General features: G+C 57.4%; 1 protein-coding gene across 5 annotated transcripts in view; it reads right to left on the reverse strand.

Moving 5' to 3' along the window:
• The window catches only part of CFAP99 (cilia and flagella associated protein 99), a 33,103-nt gene extending 12,175 nt beyond the window's left edge, over positions 1-20,928 (reverse strand). For 2 of the 5 annotated variants that reach the window (XM_074351740.1, XM_074351737.1), the window contains exons 1-6: positions 20,743-20,927; positions 14,496-14,622; positions 7,434-7,578; positions 6,355-6,449; positions 3,720-3,832; positions 2,030-2,207 (exon numbers count right to left, since the gene is read on the reverse strand). In XM_074351740.1, coding sequence (XP_074207841.1) covers positions 2,030-2,207; positions 3,720-3,832; positions 6,355-6,449; positions 7,434-7,578; positions 14,496-14,606 — 642 coding nt within the window. In that variant the 5' untranslated portion in view covers positions 14,607-14,622; positions 20,743-20,927. Of the gene's footprint in view, positions 1-774; positions 794-2,029; positions 2,208-3,719; positions 3,833-6,354; positions 6,450-7,433; positions 7,579-14,495; positions 14,623-20,742 lie in introns of those variants that run through there. The other 3 variants (XM_074351746.1, XM_074351756.1, XM_074351766.1) reach the window with 3 other exon arrangements.
• Positions 20,929-21,031: the final 103 nt, after the last annotated feature.

Genomic DNA, 21,031 nt, shown 5'->3' on the forward strand with positions numbered 1-21,031 from the left:
GTTCCCCAGACAAACCCATGGCTCACTGGCTCACTTTTCCTGTTCTTTACTCCATGGTGCCTGTCAAGAGGCTTTCCTGGCCACGCCACCCAGAGCTCCACGCAACCCCTCCAACATGCCTCATCCCCTTTCCCAGAGGTATTCTTTCTCCTTATCATTTATCACCAACACACCATATGTTTTACTTATCCTGTTTTTTCTCTGAGTCCCCCTGGAATGCATGCTCCCTGAAGGCACAGGGCCTGGGCATTCCACATGTAACTGCTGAGTGAGTGAATTGGAGTGAGCCCTCAACTCACGAGGGGAAGAGGGCCCTGGGCACGGAGCAGGGCAGGGGGGTGGGGAATAGCTTGTGGCTCCAGCACAGCCATCTGTGGACCCCAGGGGAGGTGATGGTCTGCCAATATCTCACAGCTCGTGCTGGGAGGCACGCAGCTAAGAAGTGGGGCAGTGAGGGAAAGAGATGCAGCTGGTAGAATGACTTGGGATAAACACACTTAGCCCTGAGGAGCTGGTGTCACAAATGCTGAGGATCGTACAGACTGAGTAACTGTGGGATTGCTCAGGAACAAGGCCCGTTTATCATCCTTCTGTCCATCTTCCCATCCATCCATCCACATGATCATCCATCCACTCACACACCATCCATTCATCCATTCATCCATCCATCATCCATTCATCCATCTACCCACCCACCCACCCATAATTTATCCATCCATCCATCTACCCACCCATCCATCTTGTTATCCATCCACTCATCCACCCATTACCCACCCATGCATCTATCCATCCAACAGGTGTTTTTCAAGGGTCTGCTCTGAGCCAGGTCTGTGGCAGGTACTGGGAACATGGGACAAATAGGATGGACAAGATCTGGTAAAAGAGACAGCTGATAAACAGACCCACAAACTACTGAACAACTATAAAACCTAATCGATGCTACAAAGAAAAGGATCTGGGCCAATGAGAATGAAATTAAGTGAGGGACCTCATACAGCTGAGAGGTTCATGAAAGGCCTCTCTGGGAAGACAGGTCATAATGAGACCTGACAGGTGGTGGGATAGGCTGGGAACCTGGAACTTCCCAGCACCACCCCCTTACCCTCCATATTGTCTTTAGTTCTGCTGGGGAATCAGATTGGTTCTGGGAAGCTGAATCCACCACAGGTGCTGAGGGTAGAGCCCAGGACCAGTCCGAACACCACACCCCCAGTCATGGTGATCAGTTCAAGGGCAGACATGAAACCTAAGTTGTTCTTGTCATACTTTCACAGAATTCTTGGCCCTAGATGTCTTCTCCTGCCCAGGATGGTATAGAGTGTGGGTGTGAGGCCTGGATGTCTTGCTACAATGAGGGAAGTTAGCCCAAAGGTAAAGTTGACCCTCAGAGGGGACTAGGGTGAAGAGAGTCACAGAGAAGCAGACCTACAACCCTGATCAAACTATGCCTGAAGCCTATCCTACTTCAGCCATGAAAGTCAGCCAGTTCTCTACTGTCAAAGCCAGAATGAGCTGCTTTTTGTCTGTTACTTGTAACACAAAGCATCCTGACTGACAGGAGAAGTCAGCAAGGCAGAGGGAGGGAGAGGTACAGGAAGAGGCTCCAGGCAGATGGGACAGACATGCAGAGCCCTGGGGTGGGGACAAGCCTGCGTGCTGGGGTCACCCTCGAGGCTTAAAGAGAACGGAAGAGTACAGTGTGGTCCACACACACACACACACACAGGGAGGGAGCAATATGTTGCAACAGGGTTAAAAGTGGGCTCCAAGTGCCAAGTCCAGAAGGTCTGAGTCCTGCAGCCCGACAGTATCTCTCCAGGCCTGCGGAGCAGACCTCAGCACGTGCAGCTCAGGCGTCCACCTGGCAGGTTCTGGGCAGCTAGGCTTCCCTCTCTGCGGGGCGAGGTGGGTTGGATAGGGCCATCGAATGCTCTTGGTCTGGTTCAGTGCACCCTCGGCCCTGGGAAGAGCCCAGCCCCCACTCTCCTGGCTTGGATGGCTGGTGCCCGCTGCCATCGCCCACACTTACTGGCTTTGTCTTGGCCACCTCAGGGACTGGCTCAGGCACTGGAATGGTGCGGGGCCTGGGGGCCGTCAGGTTGAACTCCTTGGGCTCTGTGACTTTGGCCTTGGTCTTTGAAAGAGGGGACTGATTGGTCAACAGTCCCTGCAGCTGGTTGATCAGTTCCTGGACCTCCGGCTGCCACCTTGAAGGCAAAGGTGGGAGCAGCCACTTAGGGTAACTTCCTAGGCAGGTCAGCAAGGGTATGGCCCCCTGGGACCTGAAGGACCCCTGGGAGCCTGAATTTGCCTCCAGGTGGGGCAATGATGAACCAATATGCCAACCACACCCCAGGGTGGATATACCCATGCTCCCTGAGTGCAGACAAGGAAATGGAGGCCCAGCGGCATCACTGTCCTAGGGAGTGGGGAGCTGGGAGGCAGGGCCAGGGCAGAGCCCCGCTGCGGGGATCTGGGGGCTCTGAGGACGAGCAGCAGCTGGGGACATGGAGCTAATGTGGGCCTGAGCAGATGGCACAGAGGAAGGAAGGCAGGAGCGGGGAGGAGGCTGGCAATTCCAAAGGAAGATTCCTGGAGCTGCACTGTTGGTGACAGGTGGGGCGGGACAGCAGGAGAGTCTCAGTGTCTTGAGGTGGGGGTGCCTTGGAGCAGGGGTTTGGGAAGGGCCCTACTGGGCTGCCCCAAGGTCTAGGCTCCCAACTAGGCCTCCACACCCTGAGTGGACACAGCCCACCGTCACCAACTTGGCCAGTGTCCCTTCCTATGGGGCTCCCCTGGGGAGGCAGCTCCTGCCCCAGCTCGAGGACCACGCCACTGGGGGAGAAAGGGCATGGCTGTGGGCCAGTGAGGAGTGGGGTCCCGCGAGGGGTGGGTTGGGGAAGGGACAGGTCTGTGATGGGCCTGGTCATGGAGGGAGCGGGGAGGGCTGCTTATGGGGTGGTGGGGTGGGCTGGGACACGGGGCCTTGCAGGCTCAGGCAACAGGTGGCAGCTCTGGGGACAGAAAGCGAGTCCAGCCCGGCAGGGGTGAGGCCGCTTCCCTCTGGTGAAGGGGCAGCTCTGAGGGACACCCCCCTACCCTCTCCTACACAAAGGCTTTCCGCCTTTTCTGGGCCTCCGGGCCTTGTGCACACAGCTAGCACCTGAGGGGTCTGCTTGTGCCCAAACAGCCTGTCTGTCCCCAGGAAGGCAAGGAGGCCCCTCACCACCATCAAAGGGAAACAACGGGGAGGGGCAGCTGCACCCCGCCCCAGTGGGCCTCTCCCCAGTGCTGGTCCTTCTGCCCAGGGGTCCTGGCCTGCACCAGGAAAACCAGCGTGTGCCCAAGCCTGTTGTGGGAGGCAGGGCAAGGCAGTGAGGGCAGCGCTGGGGTGAGAGGCCCATGGATGGTGCCCTGGGGGCTGCCGGGGGGAGATGCAGGCCTGAATCCACAGCAGCTGCATGGTTGCCTCAGCTCCCCACCCCGCCCCTACTCTGCTCGCTGAGATCTGCAGAGAGGCCGAGGAAGGGCCCCAGCAAGGTGGCACCGTCACATGCCCCTGCATAGCCAGCGGGCTCCAGAACAGAAGGGGCCAGCTCTCGCCCCGCTGACCTGCCTGGTCCCCGCACCACCTCTGGCCATCAGGCCCTGTGGGCTGCTAGCTGTCTGCTGGCTGTGGAGCTCGCCCTGGGCCTCTGGGAGAAGCCTGCCCTGCCCACCTCGTCAGGGGGTCGATCCAGTTCTCCCTCACGTAGGCGGTCTCGTACACGAGGCTCCACTCGTCCTTGATCCATGAGCCAAGGTTCAGGGGGTTGAAGAAGAACCTGAGGAACTGGGGGAGGAGGGAGCCGCAGGGCTCAGGCCCAGACCTGGCTGGCGAAGCCCCCAGCACCCCCGCAGGGAGAGTCAGTGCTGAGGGACTGGCTGCGGCAAATGGCCCACGAGGAGACAGCTGCCCACAGCAGGCCAGGCAGGAGGTCGGGGGTGTGGGCCTCCAGGTCTGGGGAGCCTGCACCCTCACTGCCAGGCAGGGCAGGACACACCCCACTGGAGGGGACCCTGTGCTGCAGCCAGCTCCCCAGCACCTGGAGGGCCCACACCCTCCTTCTGCAGAGTTCTTGGCGGGGATAGAGGGACAGCTGTCTGCTTCACCCAGCACCGGCCTGCGGGCTTAGGCTGTCCCAGCCCCTCACCCAGCGCCACAGCCCCATCACCTCCCTCCTAGCCCCCCAGGTCATCTCCGTCTCCCAGCCCTACTCCCACGTCCTGTCTGGAGGCGGTAGTCGGCCCCCTGGAGTTGGGCCCTGGAGTCTCTACTACTCCCAGCCCACTCCTACTTGGGACACCCCTCCATCCCCACCCCCACCCCCACCCCCCATCAGCACAGCTGGACTGCTGGCCCCCAGCCAGGGACATACCACCCCCCACCGCCTGTGCACAGGGCTCTCCAAAATGAGGCCACCATCTGCGCTGGGGGTGTGGTGGAGGTAGCCCCACCAGGGCACGGGATGGGACAGGAGTGGGGCTCCAGGGTGGGTACTCCAGCCAACTGGGGGATTCCAGCATGCGAGTTTGGGGGTCTTTGGAGGCAGCAGGATTGCCAGCCCCTATCCAGGTGCTATCCCAAGACTGGTCCCTCCAGAAGGATGGGCCAGCTTCAGCCACATACAGCACTGTCTCCCACAGAGACCACAGCTGAGGGTGCCGGCCCACCAGACTGGGCACACTGCACACACCAACATGTCACTGCCGACCACAGTGGTGACGACATCCAGGGTGCGGTCTGCGGGGGTCTCCCTGGGGAGGCCACAGGGCAGCTGTCCTGACCCCAGCAGCCTGCTCCCTGTCTCTGGGGCCCAGGCTGATCTCTCCCCTGGAGCCCTGAGGCAGGTGGGCCTTAACGGGACTGCCATCACCGGCCAGGGTGTGGCGTGCGGCACATGGGGTACAGGCTGTCTCGCCCCATCCCTGCAGCTCCCAGCTCCCATGGGAGTTGGTGTGGGCCGTTTCCGTGCATCTTCTTCCAGAAAGTCTCCAGGGAGCCAGACGCCCAGGCACCAGCCCTGGAGGCCCTGCACTGGCATGTGCAGCTGTCCACCGGGTCCCAAGCCGGCCCCTCCAGAATCTGCAGGCAGAGGCCAGTGCAGGGCCAACACCACCGCTGTGGGACCCAGTGCAAGATGACACATGGGTCCCTTGCTCAACAATCACTAAGAATTTCAAGACTGAAAACAGAGTGTAAACCAAGTGCAGGCGCCCTGAGCCAGGGCAGCCGACCCCAGGGCGGTCTCCAAACACCTGTCATAAAATGCTGTCATGAGGCGAAGACTTTGCTTAAGAGAACCATGCACATATCTACCCACTGTGAATTGCTTACGCTTATGTGTAGACAGGAGAACACATAGTTAAAAATCACATGCTGCCCCAGGTCACCTGCGGGGGGCGGTACTGTGTGAGCCGCCAGTCCTAGATCTCTGGGGTCTCCCCTTCCCCAGGCGGGGGCGATGGCGAGGCTTCCACCCCCACCCCGCCTGAACCACTTGCAGCTCCCTTTCAGAAAGGCCCCACAGCACTTCTGGGGCCTGAGATCTGCCTGCTGTTCTCCCGGGAGCCACTGTCCTGGTCTGGTGACTGACCCCCAAGCTGAGTGAGGAAGAGGAGCCAGTCGTTGTCTGCTCACTTGCTGTGTGATGTTGGGCAAGTTACCGAACCTCTCTGTGCCTCAGTTTCCTCAACCATGGGACGAGTGCCTATAGGATCGACCTGCCCCTGGGCACTGCGGGCGGAGAAAGGGCCTGTCCCACGGCACACACTTCTGGGAGTGGCCAGCAAAGGGCAGTGGGCCACAGGCTCGTTCACGGTCCTGCCGGCCCTGAGGTCTGGGTATCCCAGCTTTTCACAAAGGTAAGCAGGCAGCCACAGATGTGGCCCCAGGCAGGACAGTGAGGTGGGCTCTGCAGTCCCCTCCAGGAGCGTGCCAATCCTCAGCCCCTGCCCCTTGGCCCCCTTAAAACTGCCCAGCCCTTCCTGGAGGGGAGGGGCTGCCACGAGCCTGGGGTCTGGCCGTGAGTCTGAGGAGTCTGAGAAGGCCCCAGAGACCCAGGCCCTAGATGGGCAGGGACCCCGCCCTGGCTGGCAGTTGACATCCAGCAGTCTCCACCCACTGGGACCCCGAGGAATGGAAACCAAACTCCCCGGGCACAGAAAGCACGCTGGCAGCGGTTTGTTTCAAACACAAGATAACCCCAGCAGTTCCTCTCCTTACAATGAGCCAGAAAGGTGAGAGGTCAGCGCCAGACGGGACCGGCCTTTGACCTTGGGTTTGAGGACAGAACTGGGGCAGGAGGGGCTCACCTTGCACACTTTGTGGACAGGCTGGGACTTGACGATGTCACGGAAGAGCTGAAGGCCGAGCTTCTCCAGCTGGAAGGTGGCCAGGTAGCAGATCACTGTGGACAAGGGCGCGGGTGGGGAGGAGGGCGCGTCCCACGGGGGCACTGAGGTCCCCTTCCCTGGGCCCCTCGCGTTTGATCTTGGGGGAGTCAGACAGAGGCTAAGGGCCCAACAAGTGCGCTGCAGGTGCAGCAAAGCAGAGCCCAAGGCGCCCACCTCAGTCAGGGCGCATAACCAGAGGCAAAAAGCTCATCAGGGCCCATGTGGGAACAACCAAGGTGACACTGCAGCACAAGCGACGTGTCTCAGTGGGCGGGACCCGTGCCTTTAAAGAGCTTCCACGTGCAGGGTCTCGTGCGATACATTTTCAGAAATTCCAAAACTTCTCTGGATTTCAGATTGATAATTCTGAGGCTGAATCGTCAACTAGAACTTGGATGTCCCTGGGCGAGGGGGTGAAGGGGCACCCAGTTCAGTCTCCAAGCCCCCTCAGTCCCATTCCCTCCCCTGCTGGACGGGCACTGAAGCCTATGTGGGGTCAGGGGCTGGGCCACCCTCCCCATGGGGGCACTGGCCACCTGCCCGCATGGTCACCACGCCCCATGAGGGCAGATGGCTGGCAGGAAGCCTGGGCAGAGACACCTCCTCCTATTTAATCCCTATCAGGACAGTCCAGACCCTGGCCATAAGGCCGGCCATAAATCCTCAGAGCTGTGGGGTCAAGAGCTCAGCGGATGATAAAGGTTTGTCATTTCCCCCAGGCTGGCCTCCCGGGGGCTGGGGCTCCAGACGTGGGCAGCAGGGCGTGGCCGTCAATGTGCCTGGAGTCCGTCTCCACGTCGGTAAGGGGGGGAGTCCATCCCCTGTCCACCCACTCAGGAGACAGCTGCAAGGAACTGGTGAGGGAAGGACCACCTAGACATCGCGTGTGCCCCAGGAGGTCACCGTTGCTCTGGAGAGTCTGCGGCTGACAAGGAGGTGAGCGCCTGGCCCGCGGGGACGCGTGGGCTCCCGCTATGTGGCTGTCTGCGGGCACCTACCCTCAAAGAGGCTGTAGTCGGCCCACAGGCAGAGCCGGCCGTCCCGCAAGTAGAAGGCGTCCACCACGATGGTCAGCAGCTTCCGGTACTCCAGGCACCCGGACAGAATCTCCAGGATGAACGCCTGCTTCTGGGGACTCAGAGTCTGGAAGAGAAACAGCCCGAGAGGGGACCGCAGCCTCCAGGTGTGGGCGCCCCGCGTGCTGGGGAAAGCTCCTGCGCGGGACCAGCCCCTCAGGCCCTCCCAGGCAGTGACAGGGAGGTGGGGGCAAGGACAGAAATAAACACGGAAATGACGCGGAGATAACCCCAGAAGAGATACCCTGTGTGACTCCAGCACGTGAGGCCCCTGGAGGAGTCAGATGCCCAGGACGGAAAGTAGAATGGATGTCGCCAGGGGTTGCAGGGGTGGAGGGGGACAGAGTTTCAGTTCCTGAAGATGAGAATGTTCTAGAGATGGACGCTGGTGATGTTCACAGCATGAACGTGCTTCATGCCACTGAACTGTACACACGAGAATAGTTAAGATGGTAAATTTTATGTCGTGTATTTTAATTACCACAATAAAAAAGTTCCTATAAAGCTTTTCAAAGGAATGATTTTAAAAATTACAAAAAGAAAAAAAAAACCAAGCAAAGAAAATCTTTAGGGGAGAGTAGCATCAGAGAAGACTGACCTCTTCACTTACTTTTTGACACACTTTGGGGTTTGTAACCTGTGTGTGTCACGTGTTACCTACTCAAAAAAGTGATTACATTTTTCACTGTCAGCAAAAAGAACATCGAACGTTGTCAGAGTAGCAGTGAGTGAGGCTGGTGGGGGTCGAGGGTGTGGAGTCTTTCCCAAAAGCAATTTGGAAGTATGTTTCCTGAACCTTATATTTTCCATACACTTTAATCCAGTCATCACACTTCCGAGAATCTAAGGAAACCATACAAAAGGCAGGAAGCATCCACGTGCAGGAAGTTCAGGGCAGCGGTACATGCCGTGGTGGGAGTGTTAACAGCCTAAACATGAACAGAGGGAATCACTGGTCGAATCTATCTCTCTGTCTCATGGATGAGTTGGCCACCACCAACATGATGATATCCTGGAGAACTCACAATAAGATGACAGAATAAAACTGTTAAAACAGCGTAAAACTGAAAATGTAGACCAGGATCCCATCAGATGTAAAACACATCAAAATAAACTCCTGCGGGCAGCATCCTCCCCCTGCCATTTTTTTGGCCAATCTATTAGATAAATTTCGATATCTCATTGCTTTCTTTTGGATTTTTCATTATCCATGAAATTTTCATACATTTACTGGGTATTAATTTGTATTTCTCTTCTGTGAAGTATCAATTTATATTCTTGGCTAATTTTTTTTATTGGGATAATATTTTTCCTAATCATTTTGGGAGCTCTTGGTATATTAAGGCAATTAACATGGTCATTAATGGAATAGTTATTTGTCGTGAGCTTGCAGTTTGCCTTTTAACTTTATGTAAAATATTTTTTGGCATATAGAGAATATAGAAGTTGTCCTTTGTGATTTCTTCTCTTGTTTTCACGCTAAGAAAACAACAGTGTAAAGAGATCACATGATGGGTCCTGGCCAAGCCCAGGTCCTCCTGGAGCCCCGGCCCCAGGTGTGTGAGTGCAATGCCCACATACTGTCCCATGGAGGTTGGAGGCCTGAGCGCTGCCTTCTCCAGCCACTCGCCCCCAGGGTTCTGGGCAGTGTGGTTCTGCTGGTGAGATGCGCCTGCAGGAGAGACAGGAGGCGAAGGACACCCCCTCATCTCGGCAGAGGAGAGGCCCCCGGAGGGCAGTGGGCAGCTGTGCCCGGCAGGGCTCCCTCAGCCCAGGACCACGGCAGGCACTCGGGAGAGCCGAGGCTGCCCAGGCATCCAGTCTCAGGCCTCCCCACAGCTCAGCTCTCGCTGTCTTAAATCCCTTGCTCCTACCACAGCCTGGAGTGGCTTCTGGGCTCCTGTGGGGACCCTACCTGACCTGGGGATGACATCCTCCTGCGACAACCCTCGCCCCCAGGCTCCATGGCTGCTCCAACCAGCACTTGCCCTCTGGGTGACCTCACCCAGCATCAAGGCTGAAACAGGCGCCCCTGGCCAGCCCTCCCATACCCGCGAAAGCTCCTCCTGCTCCTGCCCGACTGTCCACTGGGACATCTGGTGCTGATCGCCTGGGCTGTGCCCACATCTGCCCCTCCAGCCTTCTCACCTCAGCAAACACAACCCCTGCCCCCAGGGCCCCGGCCGAGCCTGGGACGCCCCTCCCTCGCCCACACTGTCCCCAGGCCCAGGTCCCAGCGGCTCTCCCGCTTCCCCTCCTGCCCCTCCTCAGTGTATTCTCACTTCAGCCAGCTGCCAAGCAATTCTTTTAAAATGAAAGTCAGATCATGTCCATCCTTCCTCAGTACCTTCCAGAAGAAGAGTCCTTGAGCGGCAGCACGGTCCAGCTCCCTCTGAGTCCTCACCCAACCTTGGCTCCACTCCAGCCACACCGGCCTCCCTCTTTTTCTCCAACATGTGGGATGCCCCGTCAGGGCCTCCATGCTGGCCGCTCCCTCTCTCTGCGATGGTTTTCCCTGCACACCTGCTCCCCTACTCCCATCAGGTCTTTGCTCAGATGTCACCTGCCCCGGGAGGCATCCCTAACCACCCCTCAGGGTCAGACACGGCCTGGCCCACTCGATGGGCAGCACACTCTGGTGGTTTATTGCCCCTTCTCTGCTACACTGTCACCTGGGTGCTCACAAGAGAGGGGATGGAGCGCCCTGCTTCCCATGACGTCCCCTGAGTGCAGGCTGGGCACAGAGTGGGGGCTCCTTCCTTGGAGCACAGGCAGGAGATGGGGGGGCCCTTGCTAAGGGTCAGCTCTGTTCTCAGTAACCAGGCCCCTATTTCAGTTCTCTCCCAGGCTCCTCTCACCCCTGGGCTGTGCCCACAGCAGAGGGCACCCGCCCCAGCTGGGCCCCAGTCCCCTGTTTTGTCAAAGGAAGCCCAGGGGTTGGGGAGCAGGCAGGCGGGAAGCAGGGAGTCAGCAGGGCTGGCACGGAGGACGCCCTGAGTCAGCAGGGCCTGAGCCGAGGCTGCATGACTTTGCAGGACGCCTGCCCACGGCTCCTCTGCCTCCAGGGCTCGGACAGCAGCAATTCCACTTCTCGTTAATTTAAACGTCTGTGTTCGGGAAGTGTGAGTGTATTGTTTTAATGAGGTCAGAGCCTTGCGCTGCGGCTACAAGCCTGGATGCCATCCGCCCCGAGGAGAGGAGGTCAGGCAGGGCTGCACTAGGCCAGGGGTCCTGGAAGGCACAGAGCCAGGCAATAAGTGACACCCTGGGCCCGTGTATGGGGCCAGGCCCATGGCCTTCCTCACCACTGGGAAGGGCAGCCCAGCTGGTCACAGGGCCTGGGACTGACTTGGGGATCAGAGGGCACCAAACCCTACACCAGATCGTTTGGCTGGGCCAGCAGAGGGCTCTTGGGGCTGGGCTAGGGGGAACTCTCTCCCAGAGGAGGCAGGGCAAGGCCTGGGTCGCACTGTGAGGCCCCAGTGCCAGAGCCGGCCCCTGAGTCTGGGCCAGCCTCAGTCACTGAGGTCAGAGTGTTACTACCCAAGGGGCTTCTGAGTTTCTGATACAGTCTTGGGCCTTGGTCAAGTTCAGGGCTCCTGAGTCTGGGGATCTGGCCAGGCCCCAGGCAGAGCAGCAAGCACCCTGATAGGGGTCTCATGGGAAGTCCTGGGGAGGGGCTGGGCCTGTGGACAGGGGCACCAGAAGCCCACAAAGCTGCCAGCTTTCTGTAACCAGTAGTGCCTCCTACCGGAGTCACTGAGTTCCCAGACCAAGCTTGTCTGCTGGAACCACAGGGTCAGGGCAGAGCTGGTCCAGGGCAGGGAGGGGACCTGGACGCTGGTTTTGCCACAACACAGATTCGTAACTCATACCCCAGTACCTAGGGCCTCCTGCTCACCAGCAGTGCAAAGACTGAAGTCAGTTAGAAAAGTAGGAAAATAGGAAACTGAGTCTGCCAGGTGCCCACACAATCCCTTCTCCCTTCCTTCCTGCCTAACTGAAGAATGCTGTCATGTTGGGGAAGGTGATGTGCCCAGCTGAAACTTTCTCTTCCCCCTTGCTGATGGACCATGTGGCACATGCCTCTGATCAATGAAATGTAATGGCAGTTTGCTAGGTGTGGCCTCCAAGAAAGCTCCTTGAAAGCTAGGCAGATTCAGTTGGCACCTGCCTTACGCTGTTTGCCTTTCTCCTCTTCTCACCTGGGATGTAGATGCAGTGCTGGAGGTAGGCCAGCCATTTTGGGACTACAAGGCAAAGGGTGAACCCACTCTGGACTCCCTGTCTGCAGACTACTTCTTATGTGAGCAAAATTACCTCTAATTTCTTTGAGCCACTGATTTTCTGGTGTTGTTATAGCCAAACACTGTTTCCTAACAGATAAATGTCCAAGCAGACAGTTCAGAAAAAGAAATATATATTGCTTTGAAATGTGTGAAAATATAACAAGGGAAATGCTGATTATAACTACATCAAACGCCTTTCCACCTATTTGATTGTCAAAGATTAAAAACCCTTGCTAGCACCCTACGTCAGCAGGTATAAGGGGAAAAAGCACCCCTCACCTGCCGGGGAGACTGTCAGTATGTAGACCTCCCTCAAGGGTTAACTGGCAATCTTGTGAAATCACGAGGGCCAGTACTCTGGGACTTGACCCAAGGCGCACCTGCCCAGGTACAGAGGGACAAGTGGGCCAGTTTGTAACAGTTAAGGATTGGAAACAACTGTGAACCCACCAACAAGGGATGGTTATGACAGTTAAGCTTTAAGATAAGAACATGGAACAATTCCCATGAAATCTTTTTAAGTGAAAAAAGCAAAGTGCAGGATTGTGTCACAATGTGCTCCCACCTAGTAAAATATTTCAAAAATTAAATATAATTACATACAACTTTGATGCATAAAATTTATATAGTTTAGACACGCTTTTTGCCAGATCCGCTGCCTGTGCAAGCAAGGCCCAGGCAGTCCCGGGAAGGAACCGCAGGGTGCTGGACTCTGCGTGTCCTCTGGGAGGCTGTGGTGGGGGGGGAACCCCATGGACACCATTCTGAACCGTTTGGGTTTTGGATCTTTGATGTCACTACATCAGGTATTTAAAAAAATTTAAAAATCTATTTCCTGAGCCCAGGTTGTCTCTGACACGATTGGCTAGAAAGTGAAACAGACTTTCTGGGACTTGGCCACTGCTGCCTTCCAGCAGGGACCCGGGCTGCTGTTTCTAGGCCCCTGCCCACCTCTGCTTTTCCCTGGCCTCTCGCACAAGCCCCCTCTCGTTTCCCACCCACCCTCCCCACAGCCCCTTCCCCTCTGGGCTGGGGGACCAGCTCAGTGCTGAGCTGGGCCAAACCGTGGGCGACGCAGGGATGGGAGTTGAGAGGCTTTTTTATTTTTTTAGGATGGGAGAACTAACAACACTTGTGGCTGTTGGGAAAGTGGAAAAGACCCACTGAGGGGAGAGAGGTGGGATAGACAGAGGGAGCAGCCAAAGGGGCCAGGCTGCAGGTGGGGAGCAGGCGGGCCTGCAGGGGTTGGGGTGCACTGAGCTGGGCAAGCCCAGTCTGCGGGGGAAAGAGAAGCACTGTGGATGGGCTTGGCCCTTGGCTGTGTTCATCATTTCCCCCAAACACTTAGGGTCTCAGGGAAGAGTATGAGAAGTGGGGTGCAGAGGAGTGGGGGAGAGGAGTGCCACACCGGAGTCCCCCAACCCCCAGTCCTTGCTAACTGCCGGGCTCCACTGGCAGAGACAGCCTTTCCTGAGCGACACTGGGGAGCAGGGATTGGGTCAGTGGTTCCGGCTTTCTCCCACACGTGAGGCTTTGGTTTCCAGAACCCTCCAGCCTCGGTGCGCATGGCCCAGGGCGCTGGCCCCTCCACAGGACAGTGACCACCCGCCCCGTCCCTGCTAGGTCTTTCAGCTACTGAACCACAAGGTGGCAGCTGAAGGAGGAAGGGAAGGTGGGTCCATCTGTGGCCGGAGGGCACAGCAGAGGCCACACCCTCCAGGTAATGGGGCGCTGGGGTGGGGCCTGACCACAGCCACGTCCCTGGGGGCCAGCAAAGCTGCTCCCACAGGCCCTGTTAAACAAAAGCAAGGGGAAGGCTGCAGCTGGCAATTAAAGGCGAACATCCTGCAACTAACGCATTAGTGACAGCAGCCCCTCCCTCCAGCGGGTGCGGGTCAGGAGCGCTGGGGGGCAGCAGGCCAGTGCGCAGCCCCCGAGCGCTTCCCTGGGTGGACTTGGCCTCCTCTGGAAGCCCCAGTGGGGCCCACACCACAGAGTCTTGAAAGCGGGACCCCTGCGCTGCATCCTCCTGCTCCCAAGACACCTGCCTTCGATGGGTGGGTGGACGGACAGACAGACGGATGAGGGTCAGGTCATGGGGGGCCTCTCAGGTGTTAGGGCAGGACAGACCTGAGAGGGCGGTGCTCTGCTCCGGTGCCAGGGCCTTCAACTCAGGGTCTCTCTGTCTGTGCTTGAAGTGGGACAGAAGGACAGGGACCCCCCCGGGGCACAGGAACAAGGGCTGAGTGCCCTTCCAGGTGTGGGCCTCGCTGCCATGGACCAGGCCCTGCGCCTCACACAGAGTGGAGGGAGGGGAGGGAGGCGCGTCCAGGCTGACACGTCTGCTTTCAGTGGCGGCTGGTACGACCGCGTAGATGCATCCCCAGCTATAGGGCCAGTGCGTCTTCTCACGAGAGGAGCCTGATGCACATTCTGGGTGCCAGGAAGGCCTCCCGAGGCCAAGAGGGCCTCTGCCTGAAGGGCTCCTGTGGAAACACTGCCAGCACCCTCGTGGCTCAGTGAAGCTGGGATGTGGGCCTTTGGCTGGCGAGAGCCTCGCCTTGACCTCTCGTCAGCAGGAAGGGCAGCAGTTGATGGGGACGTACCGAAGCTGCTTCCCAGAGTTGCGACAGCCCAGGACAGGCGCCACTGCCGCAGCCTCCCCACCCGCCCGGGGCCACTGCGCCGGCCCTACCTGCAGGGAGGTGGACACGGTCTCCAGGAACTGCTCAGGACTGTCCTTCTCAGGTTTAAACTGGTCCAGTTGCTTGATCACAGTTTCAATGCACTTCCCGTAGCAGGCCATCTTCCCAGGCGGGGCCCTAAAAGCAAACCGTGACAGGTCACGCCCCCCAGGCCGTCAGCTCGGCAGGCGATGAAGGACCCTCACCAAACTGACAGGAAGCCCACCGGGGAGCCTGGGACCTTGTGCGGCGTGCACTGCTGGAGGGAAGCGGGGGGCCCTGGCTGCGGTAAGCCCAGGCCCGCCTCCTGGACTGCATCCCCGCCGGCCTCTGCTGCCTGTGGTCCAGGCCTGGGGAGTCCGCCCCCAGGCTCCCACTCACCCGCAGCCCCGGGCCTCTCCGCCATGCCCTCTGGAGACTCCCAGGCTGCCCCCACCTGCCCCCAAGCCCTACACTGTGCGCGGGTGGGGATGGCCCCCAGGAGGGGCAAGCCCGGAGAAGGGAGGCACCTTGTGAGTCGGCCTCTGAGAGCCCCTCAGCCCAGCTGGGCTTTGGTGACTGGCTACCGACCAGGCCCTGCTCACAGGGACAGGGGGACCTAATCACAAAAGTTTGAGGCAATGAGAACCCTCGGGTCGCCAGGCTCAACCTCCCCCATTTTAAAGACAAGGTCACCAGCACCCAGAGAGCTGCACAGCCAGTAAGGGCCAGGCCTGAACATTCCAGAAACAGCCCAAGGAGACTGGTGTGCTCAGAGCCCTTCTTTGGCAGACCCTGGAGAAGCTGCCTAGGGGATGCCTGGGACCTCAGGAACTGGTTCTAATAGGTGACCCCCAAATTGTCCTCAGAGCTGGTGGCCAGGTCCCTGGGGCTCCCTTCCCTGCCCCCCCCTTGGTCTATGCTGACTGAGCAGCTCCCCTGGGTCACCATGCTCTGGCCCTCCTGGGCACCGGCCATTGGCAAAGCCAGGCCTAGGGCCCTGGAGACGGCGAGGGCACCTCTTCTTTACCCCACAAGCTGCAGGGGCTCTGGACAGCAGCACCCAGACCTAGACCCTCCAGGCTGGAGACTGAGTGACAAGACAAAAGCTACATACACTGACACTGGGGTCACCAGGGAGATGGCCGGTCTCAGTGAATCACAGTCCATTGGCCGAGTCCCCACCACCCCCTATCTCTGTAAAGACAATGAGAGCCAAATGCCACCAGACACTGCAGAGAGCCTCTCACACAAAACCCAGAAACAAAAACTAGCAAAAAGGAAGCAAGAGAAAGCAGACAATATACAGCAGGAAAAACCCAGAAACAGACGACTGCGCCACCTCCGAGGGATGGCGAGAGAGATGGCAGCTGAGAGACATCTGCAGGAAAGAGAGAGTTCTTGGAAATTAAAATACGACAGCAGAACTGAGGATATAAATAGAAGAGGCAGAAGATGGAGCTGAGGAAACCTCCCAGAGAGCAGAAAAAGACGACGGTTAGAAAGTAGGAGAAAAACCCAAGGGCAGCAGGGACGGACAGGCCCCAGGGCGCCCGCGTGCTTCTGGGGGGGCAGGTAGGGGTGCAGAGTAGCTTTGGGCACCAGGGTGCCGGCACCCGGCTCCAACCTGGAAGAATGTTGGCTGTGCAGATGGGGGGGCCCTGCACCTGGTCCGAGGAGTGAGCCCAGAAACGGGCAGGCCTGGGACTGGGAAGCCGGAGATTTTCCAGGAAGGTGACAGTGGGCGGCAGGCCAAGGGCGCCAGAGCACAGGGGACAGAGGTTCTAGGAGGAGTGAGCTCTGCACCTGGCATGTCCCCGTTCCCCGAGGATTTACTGGAGGCTCTGACTCCTGCCCTGGTCAGAGACAGGAGAGCAAGCAACGCAGCCGCCTGCCTGTCAGCCCAGGGTCTGCATCCCCACGCCTCTGCGGCTGCACACCTGGGCCCCTGCACCACCCAGCCACGGAGGCCTGACTGGGGCCCAGCCCTGGCTGTGCATGGACACAAAGGCCGGCAGGAGCTTCTCCTGAATGAGGCCAGAAGAAAGGCCTCTTGGAACTTGGAAATGGCACTGAAACTGGCTTGAAGCCCTGGTGCGGAGGGCTGGCCCTGGGGACCAAGTCTCAGAAGAGTCAGTGGCTTCAAAGATGGGTTCTACAGAAACCAGGCTGACTTTTGACCCACAATGGCTCACGTGGGTGCCTGAGACTTCCCATTTGTATATCAGTTCTCGCCCCAAAGTGTGTGTGAGCCACTGGTACTGAGCAAGCCAGTGGCGGGCACCACCAGGACCCCGGCCCGGCCTCGTTTGGTGGGGGGGGGGGTGACGGTGCCGCCCTCTGACATGGGGAAGGCTGTGGGAGGGGCGGTCTCTGGTCCGTGGAGCCTCCTTCCACTCCAGCCATCACCAGCACACCCCCGAGGTTCTCGGCTGCTGCAGGACCCGGGGGGCCTCCTCAGCACGCCGACCCCAGGGCCGCAGCCCCTGGGCCCCCTTCGTCCACCCGCCTGCCCTGTGTCCCGCCTGCCCTGCCCGCTGGGCTTCTCACTGGCTTGGAAGCTGCAGCACACGCGTCTCCAGAACCTCAAATACTCACCCTGCTCCTCTCCCTGCTGAGCTCCTAGACATCCCTAAACACTTGATTCAAATATCACGACCTGTGAAGCCTTCCTTCCTTCTCTCTTAGCTTCTCAGTGCCTCCTTAGAAGTTGTCCAAACTCCCCTGACACCACTGGGGCCCCTGGTGCGGGGCCCCGCCTCCCCACCTCTGATTCCCCACCCCTACCCCAGAGCTGGCACAAAATTGTCTGTGGAATTAATTAAAAACTATAAAAATACACAAAAGGATCAAGTACCCTAAAGGGCGCTTGTATTTCAACCTGAAAGAGACAGACCTGCCCGAAGATCCTGTGCTTTTCTAAGCCTTGGCTTCCACAGATCCTAGAGGTCAACAGAGTTCAGTTTCATTATCTCATTTAATTGGAGAATAATAAATGCCCCAAGTTAACATGGAAGAGAACGGATCTGCCCTGAGCCAGAGGTCAGGGTGGGAGGTCAGCCTTCTCATCCCCAAGGAGGGTTTTCTGCCTGTGGGAGCCCCTGGGGCCCAGGCTGGGTTCCAAAGTCCTCCCCGCACCCACTCCGCAGGATCCAGATAACATCTCAGGGGCAAGCCGTACTGTGTGAGAGAGGCACCTCCCACCCAAGATGCTAAAAGGAAGTAACAGTCATGCACTCCAGGGCTCACAAGGAAAACCCTGAACCGAGGCAAAAAGTCTGTTTTTATGGAAACAGTGTTAAGGATGGAGTTTTTTCTCCTCTTCCCCAATGCACTGCGGTCATGCAGGGTGCTGCCCTGGTATGGGGCCCGGCCTCGAGCCACCTTCCAGCATCTGCTCTGAAAGCAGCTCTGCCCAGAGGAAGCCTTCTGCACCTGCTGCGCACGGTGAGAGTGGATAATGTGCGTGTGTGCGTGTGTGCATGTGTGTGAGTGTGTGTGTGCGCGCGTGTGTGCGCGGTGGGAGCTGCACCCGGGGCGGGAGGGCTTCTCTGCCCTCCCCTCCTGTACTGGAGCTGGAACATTCTGAAGAACGGATGATCCTAGGGGCCCTTTGGTGATGGTGCAAGTCAAGGAGGAGCAAGAGGGCAGCCCATGTCCCCCGCCATCGAGAGGGGCCTGGATGGAAGGGACCGGAAGCAGTGAGTGGACAGGCCTGTGGAAGAGGCAGAGAGGGGCCGTGGGGGCTGGGCTTGAACCCTGCTCCCTGCAGTGTTGGGGCAGAAGGCCCTACATGGGCCACACCCAGCACAGGGAGCTGCCCGTGCTGGTGGGCACTGGGAAGCGGCACGCGAGTTCTGCATTCCCACAGAAATGAACCCATGATCTTAGTCAAAATAGTCACGGCTCTGGGGAGAAACAGGAATTGAAGTTCATCCCATTCTGATGTGTGTTTTTAGCACCTCAGCTTCATTTTAATGGTGTAAAACCATATAGGTGGGAAGTGAGATTTAATCTCCAAGCTTATTGTTTTTTTTAAAATATTGATTTTAACTCCACTAATCAGGACTTAACTGTCTCATGTTTAAGGAAACTCTAAAGGTGAGCTGGACCAAAGCTTCTTTTCTTAGCACATCCTTTATAGACAGAAACAAGATTATATGAGGAGATTTAAATTCCATCAGACACAAACCAGTTCAACACGCTCAATCACTAGAGAGGCTTCATTTACACAGATTCCCAAATGTGTGTTAATTAAAATTTATTCTTTTCCTGGCTTTTTATTTTGATTAAAGCTAGTCTCCTAAGGATTTCTGCTAAGTCATGCTCTGATGGCTTTGCTTAAAGCACAGACCCATGTGGCAGTTTTTGCTGGTTGCTTTTCAGTCTCCACTCTTCCTTTCCTCCTGAGTAACAAACCCTCAATTTTTAGTTGGATCTACTGCTGCCCAATCGAAAGATGACATTTCCTAGTCTTCCTGGCCATCTGGGTATGTCCAGAGGTAGAAGAGTTCGAGACTTCCAGAAAATCTCCTTGAAAGAAAGGGGCCTATCCTTCTTCTCTTTTTCATCCTGCTGCCTGGACTCAGGAGGTGATGGCAGGAATTTAGGCAGCAATCCTGGACTGGGAGGGGACCTGCTAAAGGTGGCAGAAGAGCAAGCTAGAATAGCCCAGGTCCCTGACGACTTTAGGGGGTGCTGTATCTCCCAAGATTGCCTCCCCATGGACCTATTTTATGGAAACATGAATAATCTTGTTTGGGCCACCATGGTATTGAAATTTTTCACTGTGTGCAGCTGAACCTCATCCTAACTGATACACCCTCTTTCCTGAGGTCAGCCTTCGCCCCAAGCACAGTTTCAAACTGGGAAGCATAGAAGGGAGATTCTGAGTAGCAACAACAGCCCCAGCCTTGGAGCAGACCAACGACAGACCTGTAGAGAACGGTCCACCAAGTATCTACCCGAGCTCTCAGGCTGGAAGCCGCAGCTGGGGAGGAGCAGGATTTATGGGGGAAACTAGGAGTGCAGCTGGACACATTTTGTTTAGGGGTTTGTTGGACATCTAACTGGCAAAGAACAGGGAGAGGGACCTGGACTCTCAGCGCAAGGTTCAGGCTGGAGATGTAGGTTTTGGAAACGTAAGGAGAAAATGGTTGTTCATTGAACCATGTGGTGGTAAGAAGTCACCCAGGGAGTGGGTGGATAGAGGGGCTTCCAAGGACTGAGTCTTGGGACTCCAGTGTTAGGATGTCTAGAGTTAGGAGCAGAGGAGGCGCCAGCCAAGAAGACTGAGAAGGAGCGGCCATGGGAGGAGGCAGAGAGTGCTATCTGCTCCAGCCAAGTAAGGACGGTGTGTCCAGAAAGGAGCACTCAGCTGGGTCATCTGCTGCTGGATGAGGTGGGGCTGAGCTCTCATCACTGGGTTTAGCAACATTAGGGTCAAGGATGATTTAGATAAAGAGCCTTGGAGGAGGGGCTGGGTGAAAATCTGATTGGAGCCCACTCAAGAGAGGAGAGTGTAAAGGAATTGGAGATAAGAGGCAACTCGGGGCGGGGTGGGGGTTGCTCTTTAGTGGACCATCAGTCCCCTAAATGGGACTGGGGAGGGAATGGGGAAGATGAGTCAGGTCCTCAACGACACACAGGGCAATCTCAGACTGCTGCCTGTGCCCAGGTTCACACTGACTTTACGGGAACAGAGGGGTTGGAGAGTCCAGAACCAGCGATACCACGAGCAGCGGAGAAGAAGCTCTCCATCAAGGGAGAGTTCCTTCCCTCTCCTGCACCCTAAATCTGCACATTGCCAGACAAAGATGTGGTGCTAGGTGGGGGCAGGGGAAATGCAAGTCTTCTGGGAGAGGGTGCCCCTCCTACGGCCAGAGTAAGGCAGCCTTTCCGGCCAGGTTCTTCAGGTACCAGCGGGAGTTGACAGTGAGGCCGCATACCTATTTTTAGCTGTCTACCTGGCATATCATAGGTTCTTCGATTTTGCTGATTTTTTTTATGGATCCAAACTAGTGCACTATCGGGGAAGTGGTGAATACCATTTATTATGGTCATTAAAAACAAACAAACAAACAAACACCGTTAACTTTAATCAAGGAACTAGGAATAGGATCAAAAACTGGGAAGAAGTAGTTAGTGACAAGAATATGGGAAGCAAGGAAGATGAGAACTGGCCTGCATGTCGAAGGAAGCTGGAGGTGGAAGGTGCTGCTGCTGAGGGAACACGCCTCGCCCTCCCTTCGGGTCCCATCTGCTTCCCTTCCCCCGTACCTGTCGGCGGGCTTCGCAGGTGCTCCCGAACCTCCTTTCTCGTCCCCGTGCTTGTGTGACTCTGCCAAGGCCCGGCTGGTGCGAGGGGACTCGGGAATAGCAGCGGGTCCCCCAATTCGCTTCGCGGGGACCTCCGCAAACCTCCGGGCTGGAGTGGCTCTGGCGTGCAGTTTGGGCGTCGTCACCTAGCAACCGCTGCACGCTCCGGCGCCGTCGACCGGAAGACTGCAGCCCCCAAAATGCACAGCGGCCACGGCGCAGCAAATGTCGGCGCATCCAGGGTCCCGCC

Source organism: Camelus bactrianus, chromosome 2 (genome assembly GCF_048773025.1).
Source record: "Camelus bactrianus isolate YW-2024 breed Bactrian camel chromosome 2, ASM4877302v1, whole genome shotgun sequence".
NCBI lineage: Eukaryota > Metazoa > Chordata > Mammalia > Artiodactyla > Camelidae > Camelus > Camelus bactrianus.